Here is a 16,667-nt window from a genome sequence, read left to right on the forward strand (position 1 = left end):
CACCAAATTAGTCATGACTCACTGTATTATTGGATTAACTCGATGTCACTATGGAGGGCATAGGGCTTGGGGGGCACCCAAAACCACAGAAGGCAGGCTGAGGCATTGGGGGGCCCTCAAATGAGCAACAGGATGGAGGAAGGGAAGCAGATGTGTTTAAGACAAAGCTTCCTTTGTGCCCACTTGCCTGACCAGCCCTGCCTCTCTTCTGGATTTGACCACACTCAGCTCCACTCAATACAGGAGCTGATACAAAGTGAAAGCCTGCAGTGGGCAGTCAGAGGAAGTATTTTGCCTGTCACAGAAAAGTGACACTGCATCCCCAGACCTAACTGAGTCTTTCTGACAGATGCTAATATATATCCCTTCCAGCCCATGGCTGCTTATTGAGATGCAGGTACTAACCCTTGCTGAGTGCTAGTTTGCTTTAGTGTATAAGGCATGTATTTTTTACCCACACGTGGAAAAGCTTTTGAAAGTGTAGACTTGAAGAATACCTAGAATAAATTCAGAGGGCAGTCTGGGAGGTGGTTTCTCACAGTCTCCCTCATTCAGTCATGATTTCCACATGCAACTAGATTCAAACAAGTGGCCATACAAATTGTGGAGGTGTCCGCCTTAGAATGGGTTTCCTGGAGACTGGGATGTGTGTGTGTGTGTGTGTGTGTGTGTGTGTGTGTGTGTGTGTGTGTGTGTGTGTGTGTGTGTGTGTGTAGCAGCTTTATTGAGATATCATATACATAAAACTCACTTTTTTTTTTTTTTTTTTTGCGGTACGCGGGCCTCTCACTGTTGTGGCCTCTCCCGTTGCGGAGCACAGGCTCCGGACGCGCAGGCTCAGCGGCCATGGCTCACAGGCCCAGCCGCTCCACGGCATATGGGATCCTCCCGGACCGGGGCACGAACCCATGTCCCCTGCATCAGCAGGTGGACTCCCAACCACTGCGCCACCAGGGAAGCCCCAAAACTCACTATTTTAAAATGTACAGTTCAGTGGCTTTTAGTATATTCACTGAGTTATACAGCCATCATAATTATCTAATTTTAGACCATTTCCTTTACTCTAAAAGAAACTGTACCATTAGAAATCACTTCCCATACCCTCTTCCTTCCAGCCACTGAAAACCACTTTCTGCCTCTATGGATTTCCCTATTCTTGACATTTCATATAAATGGGATCATACACTAGGTGGTCTTTTGTGCCTGGCTTCTTTCACTTAACAGAATATTTTCAAGGTTCATCCATGTTTAAGCATTTATCAGTGCTTCATTCCTTTTAATGGCTGAATAATATTCCATTGTATGGATGTACCACATTTTGTTTATCCATTTCATCAGCTGATGGACATTTGGGTTGCTTCTCCTCTTTGATGGTAATGAATCGTGTTGCTATGAACATTCATGCACAAGTTTTTGTGTAAACATGTTTTCATTTCTCTTGGTTGCATACCTAGGAGTAGAATTGATGGGTCATATAGTAACTCTACATCAACTCTTTGAGGAAATGCCAAACTGTTTTTCAAAGTGGCTGCACCATTTTACAATCTTACTAGCAATGCATGAAGGTTCCTATTTCTTCATATCTTTGCCCACACTTGTTATTGTCTTTTTTTATTTCAGCCACCTGTGTAGGTTTGACGTGGTATCTCTCCTGTCTGTGTTTTAAAGGGAAGATTTATTTCCTTGTGTTATTTAATGGAATCATCCAACAAAGATTTATTTCACATATATATCAGGAGTGCTGTGCTAGGTTTTATGCAGGATTCAGATATGAACCAGAGGACCCTGCTGTAGGTCTGATTCTTCTCTCTAGGAATCTCCCAAATGTAAACAAACTTGCCTTGGACTTGAAATCAAGAGCTCTGAGCTCTTGTCTCTACCCCGCTTGGAGTCTTGTGCCTGGGGTTTGAGGAGGCTGGGCAAGATCACCTCCAAGCCCACAGCCTGTGTTTCTTGCCCACATAGTCTGCAACCAAGGTTGTTCTTTATAAAACATTCTGGTTGGGCTTCCCTGGTGGCGCAGTGGTTGAGAGTCCGCCTGCCGATGCAGGGGACACGGGTTCGTGCCCCAGTCTGGGAAGATCCCACATGCCGCGGAGTGGCTGGGCCCATGAGCCATGGCCGCTGAGCCTGCGCGTCCGGAGCCTGTGCTCCGCAACGGGAGAGACCACAACAGTGAGAGGCCCGCGTACAGCAAAAAAAAAAAAAAAAAAAAATGTTCTGGTTTACTGGAGCTGTCAAGGAAACTGGGAGGGAATGCCGAACTTTGCTGTCAACTCATTGAACTGATGGGGCCATTGCTTCATGCACATCCCCACCTCACTTTGCAAGACAGCCTTCCATGTCCACAAGGACTGGGCACAGGAATCCTCCCCCATGGGAGCTCCAGAAGAAGAGCCTTCTGCCTTGAAAATCCACACAAAAGCCTTTTAGGGATCATTTGCAGTAAAAGAGCACTTCTCAACTAAGCAAATCATTCACAAGTCCTGACATTTAGAGTGTGAATATTGAAGAAGAATAACTATATACAGCATGGGATTATTATATTGAATTGGCATGGAAGAAGCATATATAATTTACTAGTCCCAGAAATGCATAACAGGTTATAAAAATTGGGTTTTCATGTTTATTATAGCTTACTGCTTAATGTCAAAATAAGAAAATGGCCTTCCAAAAATTCATAATAAAAAAGTGAGGAACTACTAAAAGGAAAAAAGAAATGAGTATGTAATTCTGTACCTTAAGAATACAAATAATATCAGTTAGGCCATCAATCTCAAAAGTAATAGAAAATCGTAAATTTATAGAGGTAGTGGAAGAAGCTTGGAAAAAGCAAGCAGAGAAGGCAAGAGTATATTAAAAATTTTGTGATTTTTTTTTTTTTTTACAAAAGTGGAAAACTAAGTACAACTGCTGATGGTGCAGGTTTAAATTTCAATATTTTCCATTTTGGATCCAAAATTAATTTGAATATAGTTCCTACACATCCTGAAAGAATTTCCAAGGTCACAGAGAAGCTTCTGGCACTATACAGAAATTGGACTATGAATGCTGGTAATTAGGTGTCATGGAAAGAGCTGGAGCAGGAATCAGGAAACTTGATTCCAGCTCTTCCCCTAATTGTGGGACCTGAGTGAGTCAGTTCACCTCTCAGAGTCCTCGACCATAAAATGAGGAGGTGGGAATGATGAATGTCATTTTAGGTCTGCCAGGACAGAGCTGTTTAAATAGACCTCTTTGGGCCCTGAATACTTTCAAATTTAGAGATTCCATTACCCTACATCACATCGAATGTACAAATGCACTCTCATGGAATGTGACATAGACATAACTGTGTAAAAGAGTTGTGTTGTGTTTAACTGAGATGTCAATTTTGTTGATATTTTTATTTGATAGTTTTCTTTTCATATTTGGGGGCCAGTAACTTTTTTTCAGAATTCAAATATTTTTAAGGCCTTTGAAAATCACAGAGGCCCTAGGCATGGTGGACTACTGGGCCCTGAGTGCTAAGTGGTAGGGCCCAGCTTTTTTGCTGCCTTTGGCCCCATGAACTCCAAAGGCCCAATATAAGGGAGTATCCAGGGTGGGTGGGAGAGAGAATGGATACTCTAGTTGCTCAGAAACAGCCTTACGGAGCTGTGATTTAAATCATGCCCAAAAGGATACATAGGATTAATAGAGACAGAGGGGAAGGCCTCCAAGATGAATACCAGGAGTGTCAACTGTTGACTAGGGCCCTGGGTGACTGCCCCATCCAGCAGTAACTGCAGTTCTTCACCTCTCTGAGAGACTGGGCCATCCCAGAAGCCACCACTAGGTGGCAACATGCCAAGAGGCTGCAGTCCCGTCTGCCTATCTATAGATACTTTTATGTAATACAAACAATTCTTACCAAATATTATAATCACATTAATATTTTCCTACGTAAAAATTCTTACAGTGCAGTGTACCACCTGCCTTAAAATTAAGTATCAGGTGTGTTGTTTACCACAATGGAGAGTTTGATGCTGTTTGGTGATTTAGTGATGGGAAGAGATCTCATTTAGTTGCTGCTTAACAAAGTATGCTCTCTGTGTGATAGCCGGGATTCTGGAGCCTGTTTTTAAACAGCATCTGAGAAGAGTTAAGTGTGTACACTACCTCTGAGAATCAGGCCAGAATACCGAAGTCAAGAGCCAAGCAAGTGAGTTCTTACTCCTGCCCCAGACTCAGCTTCTGGCAGTCACACAGGGAACAAATCCAAACAGATTTGCTTCTGCCAGACCCCACAGTAATAGTCTCATGCAATATCTCATGTAGTCACTGGATCTTCTCAACAACCCTCAGAGATAGCGACCACTGGTCTGTGTTAACAGACAAGGAAACTGAGGCCCAGAGAGGGGAAGGAAGTTAAGATCACACAGACAGTAAGTGGCGAGGCCAACATTCCCTTCCAGTGAGGTCCTGTAACTCTGGTCCAGTGCTCTTTCTATCCAGTGAAGACATTTACCTTCCTCCAGGCACTGGCCTCTCTAGTCCCTATCGCCCTCAAGCTGCCATCACTTCTTTTCCCTACCAAGCTGCCCCTACCCTTCTCAGCCTTATTTCATCTCAACCTAAACCTGCTGAGAAGCATGTCCCCTAGGGAAGGCCCCATGTCCTACAGACCTTGCCTCTCCCCAACCAAGGAGACCCTTGAGCCCGAGGCCCAAAAGTAATAGCAGAGAAAAAGATGCCTCCCTACAGGGACTGATTCTGCTTTATCTCTCCCAACCCAGCCAAGCACATCCTCCTGATTTAACAGCTGAGAAAGGAGAAAAGGTGCCTGAGATCCCATCCCATCCTCTAGAACACCATTCAACAAAGGCATCTCACACTTAACACGCCAAAACCTGAAATCTTAATTTTACCCTTTAAACTATTCCTCTAGCCATCTTTCCCACTCAATACACGGTAATTCCACCCTTCCATTTTTTCAGGGCAAAAGTCTTGGAGACATCCTTGGCTCCTTTCTTTCTCTCACACCTGCATCCAACCCATCAATAAGTCCTTTAGGTTCTAGTTTTGAAATGTATCTATAATATGACCGCTTCTCCCACCCTCTACTAATACTGTGCTGGACCACCCACCATCATCTCTCACCCAGATTACTGCAAACAGCCTCCTTGCTGACCTCCCTGTTTCCATCCTTGTCCCCTTATGGTCTCTTCTCCCCACCGCAACCAGGGTAACCCTTTAAAAATATGAGATATCATGTCACTCCTCTGCTCAGCACCCTCCAATGGATTCCCAGCCTCCACAGTTAATAAGTAGGAAGTAAGCCCCCAGCTCTGTATCTAGCCAAACCAGTAAGGACAGAGGGAACCTTGACTACCCGTGGCTGTATCGCCCAGCCAGCAGAGAGCTGGGCAGGTGGCCTGGTCTCCATAGCTTAGGAATAGCTGTGGGTCTGACTGAGGGTTTGGTCTTGCTCTAGAAAGAATCAAGTGATCAAATGGTGGGTTTCCTATAACGTTGGGACTGTGAATGAAGACATGAACATGGGCAGGGAGGTGGTACACACATCCCTCAGCCACGACAGGCTGCTGAGGAGGGTGGGCTGTGTATTGCCCTCTGTTCTAAAGGCCTGATGCCATCTCTATGGTGGGTGAATTCTCAGTGCTGCATCTCTCAGTAGCCTTAGTTGGAGGTCTACCTTTTAAAAAACTTCCACACGAGCAACAACATGGATGGACCTGGGGGTTATTATGCTTAGTGAAATAAGTCAGAGAAGACAAATACTGTTTCTTATCACTTATATGTAGAATCTAAAAAAATAAAACAAACTAGTGAATATAACAAAAAGGAAACAGACTCATAGATAATAGAGAACAAACTAGTGGTTACCAGTGGGGAAAGGGACGGGGAGAGGAGCAAGATAGGGGTAAAGGATTAAGAGGTACAAACTATTATGTATAAAATAAATAAGATACAAGGATATATTGTACAGCACAGGGAATATAGCCAATATTTTATAATAACTTTAAATGGATTATAATCTGTAAAACTACTGAATCACTATGTTGTACACCTTAAACTAACATATTGTAAATCAATTATACTTCAATTTAAAATTTTGAATGAAAAAAAACCACTATGAATATCCTGAACAACCTACTGATTCTTTTTCTAAATTTATTATCAGAATGAAAGGTTCTAAATAAAATTTTCAAATCAAAAAAATTCTACACATGCTTAGGAATCTTCCCAGGTAGCCTCATAGCTGCATCTAGAGGCAACTGAGGGAGGGTCCACCAGGACTATTATCCCCAGTGATTGGTCGAGGAAAGTGGCCCAGAGGGGTGACTTTGCTGAGAGTCACGAATATTTGTCTTAGACCCTGGTACCAAGAGTAGGGCCTTTAGCAAGTCACTTACCCTGTCTGGAGAGTCAGATTCTTCTCCTTACAAATAAAGATGAAAAAGGAAAGAAAACCTAGAGACGGGTCTGCAAAACATCCATGGACTCTGACAGCTCTGAAATTCTATGATTCTTCAACAAATATTATTTAATCTATAAGTTAGTCTCTCGGTCCCATACCTACCCCAATGCCCATAAGAGAAGGTTGGCAAGACCAAACGCTTTGCTACTTCATTTGCCCTTGGAGATAGTTACAGAATGTAGGGCCTTAGCACATCTGCCCACATCTATATCCTCTGCCACCCATCCATCCTGCCTGTCACAGGAAAGAGGCAGAAGCAGCAGGGGTGATCAGGCGGCCTCCATCTGCCTTGAGCACCTAAGGCAAAAAGAGCTCAATACCAGGACCCTCTCTCCCTCACCTCCCCACACAGAAGTGTGTTATTACCATTTCATCCCAAAGCTTGCAGCCCAAGAAGGACCCAGAACCTTGGAACGAACTGGAACAAACAATTCTGGGCAAGCTCGCCTCTGCCTGACCCTGTCTTCAGTTCTCACATGCTTGTTTAAAGGCAATGAGGTTGCTGCAGTTTCTGGGTTTGCCTTCTGCCCTGTGCTCCGCCCAGCCTGCCTCAGGTCTCCCAACACAGTGGCAGTGAGGACTGCATCCAGCCCAGCACAGGTCAGGGAGTAGAGAGCTGGGCCTCTGCAGCACCTCTCCCCACCCCATCCCACCCCTACTGGCCCTGCCCCTGGCTGAAGTTGCAGTGGACTTTTTTTGCAACCAATCAAATTAAAAATAGAATGTGAGCCACATGTGTAATTTTTAATTTTCTAGTAGCCTCATTTTAAAATGTAATCAGAAAAAGATGAAAATAATTTTAATACATGTGTTTTATTTAACCCAACATAACCAAGAATAGTATCATTTTGACATGTAATCTGTATAAAATATTAATGAGATATTTCACATTCTTCAAAATCTGGTGTGTATTTTACAATTATAGCACATCTCAATTTGAGCCAAACTCATTTCAAGTGCTCAATAGGTACACGTGGCCAGTGGCTGCCATATTAGATAGTGCAGGTCTAGAATATACATGAGAGTCTATATATAATTTTACTTACCATAAATCTGCTAATGTTAACATTTTGTTATATTCCCATCTAGTCTTTTCTAGATACAGTATTATTTTTACAAAGTTGAAGTCATATTGCCCATATGACTATATCCTTCTCTTGCTGTTTTGTGTATCTTCCTACATCATCAAAAGTGAGTCACAATCATTGTCTTTAATGATAATATCATAGACTATCCCATCACTTGGGTGTGTCATAATCTCCTTATCCAATGCCCAAATGTTGGACAGCTGCAATTTTTCAGTTTTACAAATAGTGCTGAGATGAAGATTTTTATGTTGCTCATGCTTCTTAAGGCCTTGATGTAAATCTCTCTAGTGTTCTAGCCAATTTTAAAAAATGGATTTTGAATATCAGTCAAACAACTATCAACAAGGGCTTTATGACTGGGAGCTGAGACACCTTGGTTTCTTGTCCCATACCTTTGATATGTGGCTCTGAAGCCCAGGGCAAACCACTTTGCTTCTCACACTAGAGTTGCTCCATTTATAAAATAAACCAGCTGTATTTTATAATTTTTAAGGGTCTTTCCAGCGCTAACCTTCAGTGATGTTTTTCCCCCAACCTCACATCTAACCAATTAACCTGTCAAACTAGTCATTTCAAGTCCTACAAGTCACGTCAAAGCCACCTCCTAAACATTTAAAAATATATCCACTTCTCTCCATCCCCAGTCGTAGTGCCTTTCTATGTACATCATCGCTCATCTAAATTGTGATGCAGAGTGAAATTAGGTTCTAAACATTAACAGCGAAATCCAAAATCAAGAATAGGATTAAATGAGATATGTGTGAAAGCCTGGGGCTGGCACAGAGGAGATGTTCAATGAATATTTGCTGTATTTGAATCTGAAACCAGCTTCAAGAAACCCGGTCCCTGAAAGGTTGTGAAGGAGTTCACAGTGAAACATCAGAAGTGCTGCTGTGCCCTGCTGGGAGCCAGCCTGCCCCAGACACTGAGAGCTGTCAGAAGACAAAGACTCAGCAGCTTCCCCTAAAGGGCTGACAGTCTAGAGGGGGAAATGGGAACCCCTGTCCGCAAAACAAAGATGCCTCAGGCGGTGTCTTCAATGGAAAAACCAGATGGAGAACAGAACAATTATCTGAGCAATTCAGGCAAGCCTGCTGTTGAGGAAAAGGCGTGAAGAAATTTGTTCTATTTCCTTTGTGACAAGGAGTTAGGGAAGCCTGGGGTAGCAAAAACATTTTGAGTCTACAGAAAGACCAGAGTTCTGGCCTACGCTCTATGATTTTAGGCAAACCACGAAACCACTTTTTGATCTCAGTATCCTCATCAGTCAAATTGAGATACAGTAATACCAACTTTGTTCAAACCTAACCACGTACTGGATTGAGTTGTGAGGTTGAACACAATGATTATGAATGGGGAAAACAGCTATTAAATGAAGCAATCTAATAACTACATAGGCAACTGAAAATGAGTCTCCTAAGATTCCACCCCTCTTAAAGGAAATGTTTAGTAATCATCAATAACATCTGTATTGAACTTTATAATATGCAAGGGAATTTTATGCGCATTTATTCTATTTTGTTTTCAAAACCCATTGTGGTAGTGTTATCATTTGTGCCTTTTACACTTAAGGATACTGAGATTGAGAGAGCTTAAATAACCGTTAAAGTTTCCACTCTTTGCGAGGGCCAGATTCAGGCTCTCTTGACTCCTTGGTTGCCTTCCCACTAAAATCCTCATCACCAAAACATTAATATTATTAACATAATATTAATAATGTTTGTTATATGCATTTCTCTTTGATCAAGGACACTGAAACATCAAAACAGAAGCTCTGGGAAAAAATGCCAGACGTGTAAGAACAGCAAGTTCACTTTTTGTATTAAGGAAAAGTAGATGTCCCCATCTGATTTGCATTTTATGCAATATAGCAGGAAACATTTAAGTTGACAAATAGGATATTTACAACTGCAACAGATCCTTGGCAGTTAGTTTTTAACAATTGTTGCAAATGTGATTTATTTGCTATTATAAAAGGGCATTACTGTGCGAATATGACTCCTGAAATTAGCATCAGTTTAGCAAGGGCCCCTGACAGCCTGACCTCTTAATATCCTTATAATGATGCCATTTACATTCCATGCTTACTCAAGTCACCCACTGCTAGATTTGTTTGAGAGGAGTCCACTCTAGGGCAGATGTATTCTGTATTTTAACACACCGAGTTGGTGTGGGGGGGCACATGTAGGCCTTCTAAGGGGAAAAACTGTTTAATCAAGTCTTCATGAAAATGTGTTCGTTTCCAACTTCCTACAGTGAAAACGCATTACTGCTAATTACAGCATACTCCAGAAACACAATACTTCATGTTTTCTCCACAAGACATTTCCATGGCATGGATATATTAAACAAGAACACGTTTTGATCCTCCGCAGCTTTAGCTTTTAGTGTGAGTGGGAAACTAGTCCTGGGTAAGGATTGGCTGGGCCAGGATTAAAGCCATCTCCACCAGCAGGGAAAGGGCAGAGGGTGGACTTGGAGCCAGGCAGAACTGGGTTCAGAACCCAGCACCACCACTTCCTAGCTGTGTGGACATGGGTACCTCTCTGAACCTCTGTTTCTTTATCAGTGACATGGAGCTGTTATTTTTAAGGTTATTATAAAGATCTGAGATGTTTGTGAAGCACCTGGCACACTGTAGGTACTTGATACATGGGAATTGGTCATGTTTGTGTTGCTTGTCAAAGCTCAGATGTTACCTTCTCCATGAGGCAGCCCTGAGTTCAAACTAGACGAACTCAGCCTGTCTGTTCTTTCTGCTTTGGTACTACTTTGTTCCATCCCTTTATCATATCAAGTATTCATTGTGTTGTAATCAATTGAGTATGATTCTATCTGTCTTCCCATTCTTGATGTGTCTCTTTACCTTTTACACTCGGATAACTAGCACAATAATATGCCTTGAGCACTGAACTCAGGAGGATTCTGGGGGTGCTCCTGGCTTCAGTGTAGGGGTGAGAGGTGACAAGAGAAATTAAGGACGGTCTGCCACAGGAGAGGAGAGAAGGTACCATATGACCCACTTTGCCATCAGCAGTTTAGCACATAGTAGATGCTCAGTTAAGTATCTGTCAAAGGTGTTAATGGACATTACTCAATTATCTAGTAGCTTAGAGTAACTTATTGCTTATATATATCTGTTTATCAAAGCATTTTAATTTCTACTGCATTATAGTATCCTTCTAATGACCCTGGGATTCAGCTAGGGTGGATGCTATCTTCGTTTCCCTGTTGAGGATACTGTGACATTGTAGGGTGGGTGAAGTGACTTTCCTACACCCTTAAGGTAAAAATAGTGGTAGAGCTAAGGCTTGTAGGCCAACCCTAAGTTTCCCTTAAGAATCATGTTGAGATTCCCAGAGAAGCCAGCACTGCTTTTTCTGAAGCCAGGGCAAACTGCCCTTTTCTAATATTTACGCACTCAGGGCAAACTGCCTTTTTCTAATATTTCCCCCTCTCTCTGCTCTGCTTGAACTCCCCATCCTCTGGAGTTCCCATCCAGCTTCACTTCTCAGTAGTAAGCATTGCACTGGCTACTTTAGAAGTGACAAACCACAGGCAGAAAAATCAAAGTGCACGTGAGCCTTTCGGAACCGGGCCTCTCCATCAGATTATCTTGGACAGGTATTTCCAATTGTGTAACCTCCAGAACCTTAAATCTTCTGATGAGAATCAGACTGGAGACTCTATCCCTCAGTTGAACGAAGGAGAAACAGAAGCAAAAACATCTACTCCGTTAAGTCACATGTTCACTGTTGTAGTTGGGTCTGGTGTGGTTTGGGGTGGCCAGAGGTGGTGGGGGCCTTCTCTCCTGGTGACCGATCACACCCTCACTTCTCTGGCTCCTGTTCTACTCAGGTGTGGGCAACAGGCCTCAACCTCTCATACAGCGACCAGCTGGCCCTGACTCAGCTCACCTTATACTTGACCAACGGCCACCTGGATTGCAGTTTGAGCACCCTTGAAGTGCCCCGCTTTGTTCCCAAGGAAGACAAGAAAATGAGCCACCTAAATGCTGCGGCAGTGCCGGTAAGTGACCGATGCTTCCTGATTCTCCTCAGTGTCAGCAATACTCACCCGCCATTTACTGAGCTCTAGTTGTATGCCAGGCTCTATGGGTCCAGAGAGAAGAAAGAATCTCAGGCAAGTCTTTGAACCTACCAAAATGGGCTTCTGGTACATGAATGTAGGAAAGGGGAGGCGGCGTCCAGAAAGGGCAAGCACTATGTGGAAGGACGAAAGTACCTGGGGCTTTCCAGGGCTGGATGTTTGTGTGTTCCCCTCCATTCTCTTCTCAGCTCGCTTCCCGGGGCAAGTACCTCTATACCCACTGCTTCAATTACCAGAAGCTTCCAACAAAACCTGTGTTTTTCTAGCCCCAGTCTCTTTTTTGAGCCTCAGACTCCTAGATTCAATATTCAACAGAATGTCTCAAGAGTCCTCAAGGGTCAAACTACCCAAAACTGCACTCACCGTCTCTCCTCCCCTACACTTCCTCTTGGCGGGTCAGGCCAGAAGCTGATCACTCACCCTGTATCACCACATCCAGTCAGCAACCAGCTCGTGTTGATGCTAGCTGCTAAAATGCCTCGACTCTGACCCCTCCTTCCCCCGTCAAAGATACTGCCTTCACTTCAGCTTCCATGGTCTCACACTAGTGTTACAACAGCTTCTCATTAAGACTCTCTGCCTCCTGTCGAGGTGGTTAAAGTGAAAAGTGGATCTGAGCATGCTGCTCCCCTACTTATGATTTTGAAATGACTCCTGTCATCTTCAGGAAAATCCCAACTTCTCAGCTTGGTTAATGAGGCCCCTTGTGATCTGTGGCCCAATCCCCCATTCTCATCACTAGGCCATCTCTAGGGGGCTGGAGGCAGTAGTCCTGGGACTGGTTCAGGTTTACCAACCTCAGGACCCTGGATAACAAAGGGCAAACCTCCGTGGGGACAGTGGGCTAGGTTGTTCCTGGGGAAAGAGAGCAAAGTTCAAGAGGACCAGATGGTCCTTCCTGTAGGTGGGATATGACAGCAGATTGGGGCTCAAGCCACAGCTGCTCTGACAATGCCAGAGGCTCTCTTGTGCCTTCTCTTACAATAGTGGGCTTCGTGCCCTTTTTGCAAATGAAGCTCTACTTGAGGTCCAAATATGTCAAGCAGATAAAAGAGGAATGCCAGTGGTTAATAGGACCCCCACGCCAGTGCCCTAGAGATATCTTTTCAGAGCAGTATCTCCTGCCTCTCTGTTGAGTCTCTTTGGGTCCAAGAGACACCTCTGGATTTAAAGAACACTTGTTTGACTCTGCCCAGGATCCCCACATCACCTTCCTTGGCAGGAACTCGGTGTACACTTGGAAGGGTAGCCTGGAGAGGGTGCCAGATGTCTTGGGGGACTCAGGCGACAGCCTCCTTCTCCTGCTCAATCCACTTGTCCTATGAGGTACCATTGCTCATGGGAATACCTTAGATCTCTTTACTTATTAAGAAGAGAAGCAGAGTTGGACTAGGAGTGAGAAACAGACCTCTTTTAATTAGGTCCCAGGACCTTGCTAGGAATTTCCCAGGTTTGGTCCCACCTGTGGCCTCTGTCCTCTCCAAAGGGACCTACAAGACCCTAAGTTCAGTGCCAGAGGGAGGGACAGCAGTAGAACTTGACACCTTCTGGCTTAGTGAACCTATCTCCATGCCATTTCCAAAAGGAAGCTGGAAGCTGAGTTAATATTCAACGCAAGACTTCCAAAGACAATTTGCTGCATTTAAGTATGTTGCTTCAGAAGGCTGTAAGCAGAAGTTGTACTTTGAATTAGAAGCACTCTCCCATCTTCCCCATCTTGCCTATAGATTTCAATCCTAGCTACAGGTGACATACAGGAATTCTCCTGTGATCGAGAGTCTTAAACACTTTTAGGAATTGCCCATACACAAGAGGGACACATTATGATCTTCAATAATTCAAATGTCTCTACAGTCACTGAAGAAGAGCTATTCAGGTTTTCTGATGCAGGAATAAATTGAAAGTGCTTTTGGTTTTAGAAAGATACATGGAGGTTCTAACCCTGGTGCCACTGTACATGTGTGTGCACACGCGTGCTCCTATGCATATGTGCACGTGTGACAGGTAAGTTTTAAAAGAATCGTGCACGCACGCATGCACACACAGTACAATTTACAACCAAACTGAAGCTCCTGAACAAGTGTGAACAGACTGTGATGCCATCAGGTTTACAGTCGGTTGACAGCCCCCTTTGAAGACAAGAAAAAGGAAATACACAGATACGACTACAGTGATAATGAGGGCACATTCAGAACAAATGCCTATAAAAGGTTTCCAGTTTTGGCCTATTCCTTTAGATAATACTCTGTGCAGGGGAAAAGCAAAAACTTTTCTGAACTCTGAGAAGAGCCACTGTCCCCTTATTAGAAACAGGTGGCAAACCACTCTCATTTAGACCGGGTTAGACCAGGTGCATGGGCTTCTGATCCAGTGTCCTCCACAAATAACCCCTTGAAGGTGGAAACAAGATCAGATGAGTCCCAGATGTACATGTTTTGAAAATGAAAAGGAATCACCTAACGGCTTTTTAACTTTTAATTAACGTTCTGTCAGACTGGACGTAAATTGCTACCCTTTTCTGTCCGTTTTTTACTCTTCCTCTCTCTTGGTGGACCCTCCATACCACAGTTGGTGAGTGCCCAAAAGGGACCATCTCTTCAAACATCTTAAAACAACCCCAGTCATTTATAAGCATTTTAACAGCACATGATCTGTAATGAATGATTAAGTAAAACCTTTTGTGTTAAATTATGATGTTAATAATGATTCTGTCTCCTGTAATTTATTATGAATTCTCAAATGCTTCGGGTTTGATTTTGATAGAATGCAACAACAGAGTTTATGTGATGACTTTATTTTTAGAACCCCTTCTTTGAAGGCAGGCCTTTCCCCACTACTGCTGCTACTGTAATTATGCACAAAACCAATCACTCATTAGAGTTAGGATACGTTATCTTCTAGACAGATGAGGCTAAATAAGCAACACATTAATAATTCAGAGAGCAGTTCATTATGCATGTGGATGCCTGCTTCCTAACTGAAATAAGAACCTCATCAGCCTCTGCCAACCCTTAAACAATAGTTCTGTGTTATTGCAACCACATTCAAGTTTACGCTTGTTAAACTGCTACTTGGATTATTTTATCAAACGTTCATTTATTTGTGGTCCCTTACTGCCGAGAACAGATTTTGGAAGCTCCTTTTTTAAGTTAATGATTTGAGCAATGGGTGTTATTAATTCTCAGAATATTATAAACATGATTAATTTTCAGGCAGAGATTTATTACATAAGGATTTCAACTATGTCAACTGAAATGCATCACTGTCAAAACAAGTATCATGGCGAAAACAGAATATGCTCCACACTTCAAATGCTGGTGCTCAGAACTAAATCAATTTAAATTGTGGCTGAAGCAAAATTATATTCTCCAGTGAAAAGGAGTATTTCGAGCTTTCTTTATTTGGCTTGAAGCATTCTTGTTAGATTGTGATTTAGAAAGGTAGTTTAATAAAACTAGACTTCTACCAATAATATTTTGCCTTCTATTTCTTCCCCCTTGTTTTACTAGAAAAGGCTAACCTCTGAAATTCCCACACATTCCAAATGTGGCCAGTGGGAATTTGGAGAGGACAACACTGTTCTAAGTCAGGGGTCATGAATTCTGATCCTCTCTCTGGCCTCAGTTTCCTTGTTTATAAAATAAGGGAGACCTAAGTGACCCCCAGGGTCTCCTAAGGCATTTGATTTTATGGGGCCTGTAGAGTAGGGCTCTGTATCAAGCCTGGCCCAGGCAGTGTCATGTACAGTGGGGTACTGGGGACAGGGAATCTTTCCTGTAAGGGGACATAGGAAGGGCCCATCCCTCTGTTCCACAGCCTTCCATTGAATGGTCTTTTTCTTGCAGAATCTTTTAGAAAGGAGTAATATTGTTGTGACAGGTCACATGCTAAGTCCTCGTCAGCCATCACCTTAGTTATCAGTTAATACTTTCAGCCAGAATCAACTAGAAGTAAGTTCACCTCTTTGTGCCAGGCATTCTACTAAGCGCAGAGGATATAAGGATGAGTAGCAAAGAGCTCCAAGTTTTTCAAAGGACCCAGATAGGCCAGCATATAGCTATAATGCATATAATAACATCCAAAATGTACTGAGCCTTTACTCCTCACCAGGTACTTTAACTAAGTGCTTTACATGAATCTTTATACAACCTAATATATGGGGCAGGTGCTGTTATCATGCTCATTTTTAGATAAGAAGACTGAAGTTAAGAAATGTTAAGCAACTTGTGGAAGGTCACTCAACAAGCAAGTATGGAAGCCAGAATTAAGCCCAGGCCTGTCAGACTTTAAAGCTTGTGTCTCAGCATTGTGCTACCCAACCTGCCTTGTGCTGGCTGAGAGTCAGTGACCCAACCCCAGAGTACAGCTTCAGCTCATCCCTGAAGAAGTCTCTGGTTGAGGCCATGGAAAAAGCTCTTCTTCCAAAGGAGGCTTCATCTCCCTGTGTGAAGAGGTTATTTGCAGGCATATTACTATTATCCACTGGCTCCTAATCTGCTCCGAGCTAGGCCAGGACTCAGTGAGCACTGAATGGGCCAGATGGTTGTCGAGGAGTCTTCCGATGCTATAAAATTCTTTAGGTTATGACTTTTTTGGTAAACCTAAATGGATTTCACAGCATCAGAAGAGAGTCAATTACACAAGTCAGCCTTTTAAAAATGATGTTTTCCATTTGTATAATGCTTTATACTTTAAATAGACATGAGCTTATTTGATCCCCAAGAAGTAGATAAGACATGGATTATCATACCTATTTTACAGATCAGGAAGGTAAGGCTATTCAAAGGTAAGTGAACTGCCCAAGGTCATAAAGTTAAGTAAGTAGCAAAGTCCAGGTTTTCTGATTCAAGTCCCTTTCTGATGAAAAGACTTACTGGTTGGTTGTTGTTTTGTCTTGTTTTTCAAATAATTTATCTTATTTGTGAAACTATTTAGTTTAACAAATGCTAATAAGAGCTAACTTGTTTTTGAGTGCTTATTCTGTGCCAGACACTGTTCCAAGGTCTTTA

General features: G+C 42.9%; 1 protein-coding gene across 4 annotated transcripts in view; it reads left to right on the forward strand.

Moving 5' to 3' along the window:
* LOC309818325 (IQ domain-containing protein H-like) overlaps positions 1–16,667 on the forward strand; it is a gene marked incomplete at both ends in the record, with an annotated part of 111,487 nt that overhangs the window by 74,456 nt on the left and 20,364 nt on the right. For 3 of the 4 annotated variants that reach the window (XM_082647995.1, XM_082647993.1, XM_082647994.1), the window contains one exon: positions 11,407–11,577. The exons of the other annotated variant lie outside the window; for it this stretch is intronic. In XM_082647995.1, the coding sequence (XP_082504121.1) occupies positions 11,407–11,577 (171 nt within the window). The remainder of the gene's footprint in view (positions 1–11,406; positions 11,578–16,667) is intronic. 4 annotated transcript variants of the gene reach the window in all.

Source organism: Grampus griseus (assembly GCF_964374135.1).
Source record: "Grampus griseus genome assembly, chromosome: 2".
Lineage (NCBI taxonomy): Eukaryota > Metazoa > Chordata > Mammalia > Artiodactyla > Delphinidae > Grampus > Grampus griseus.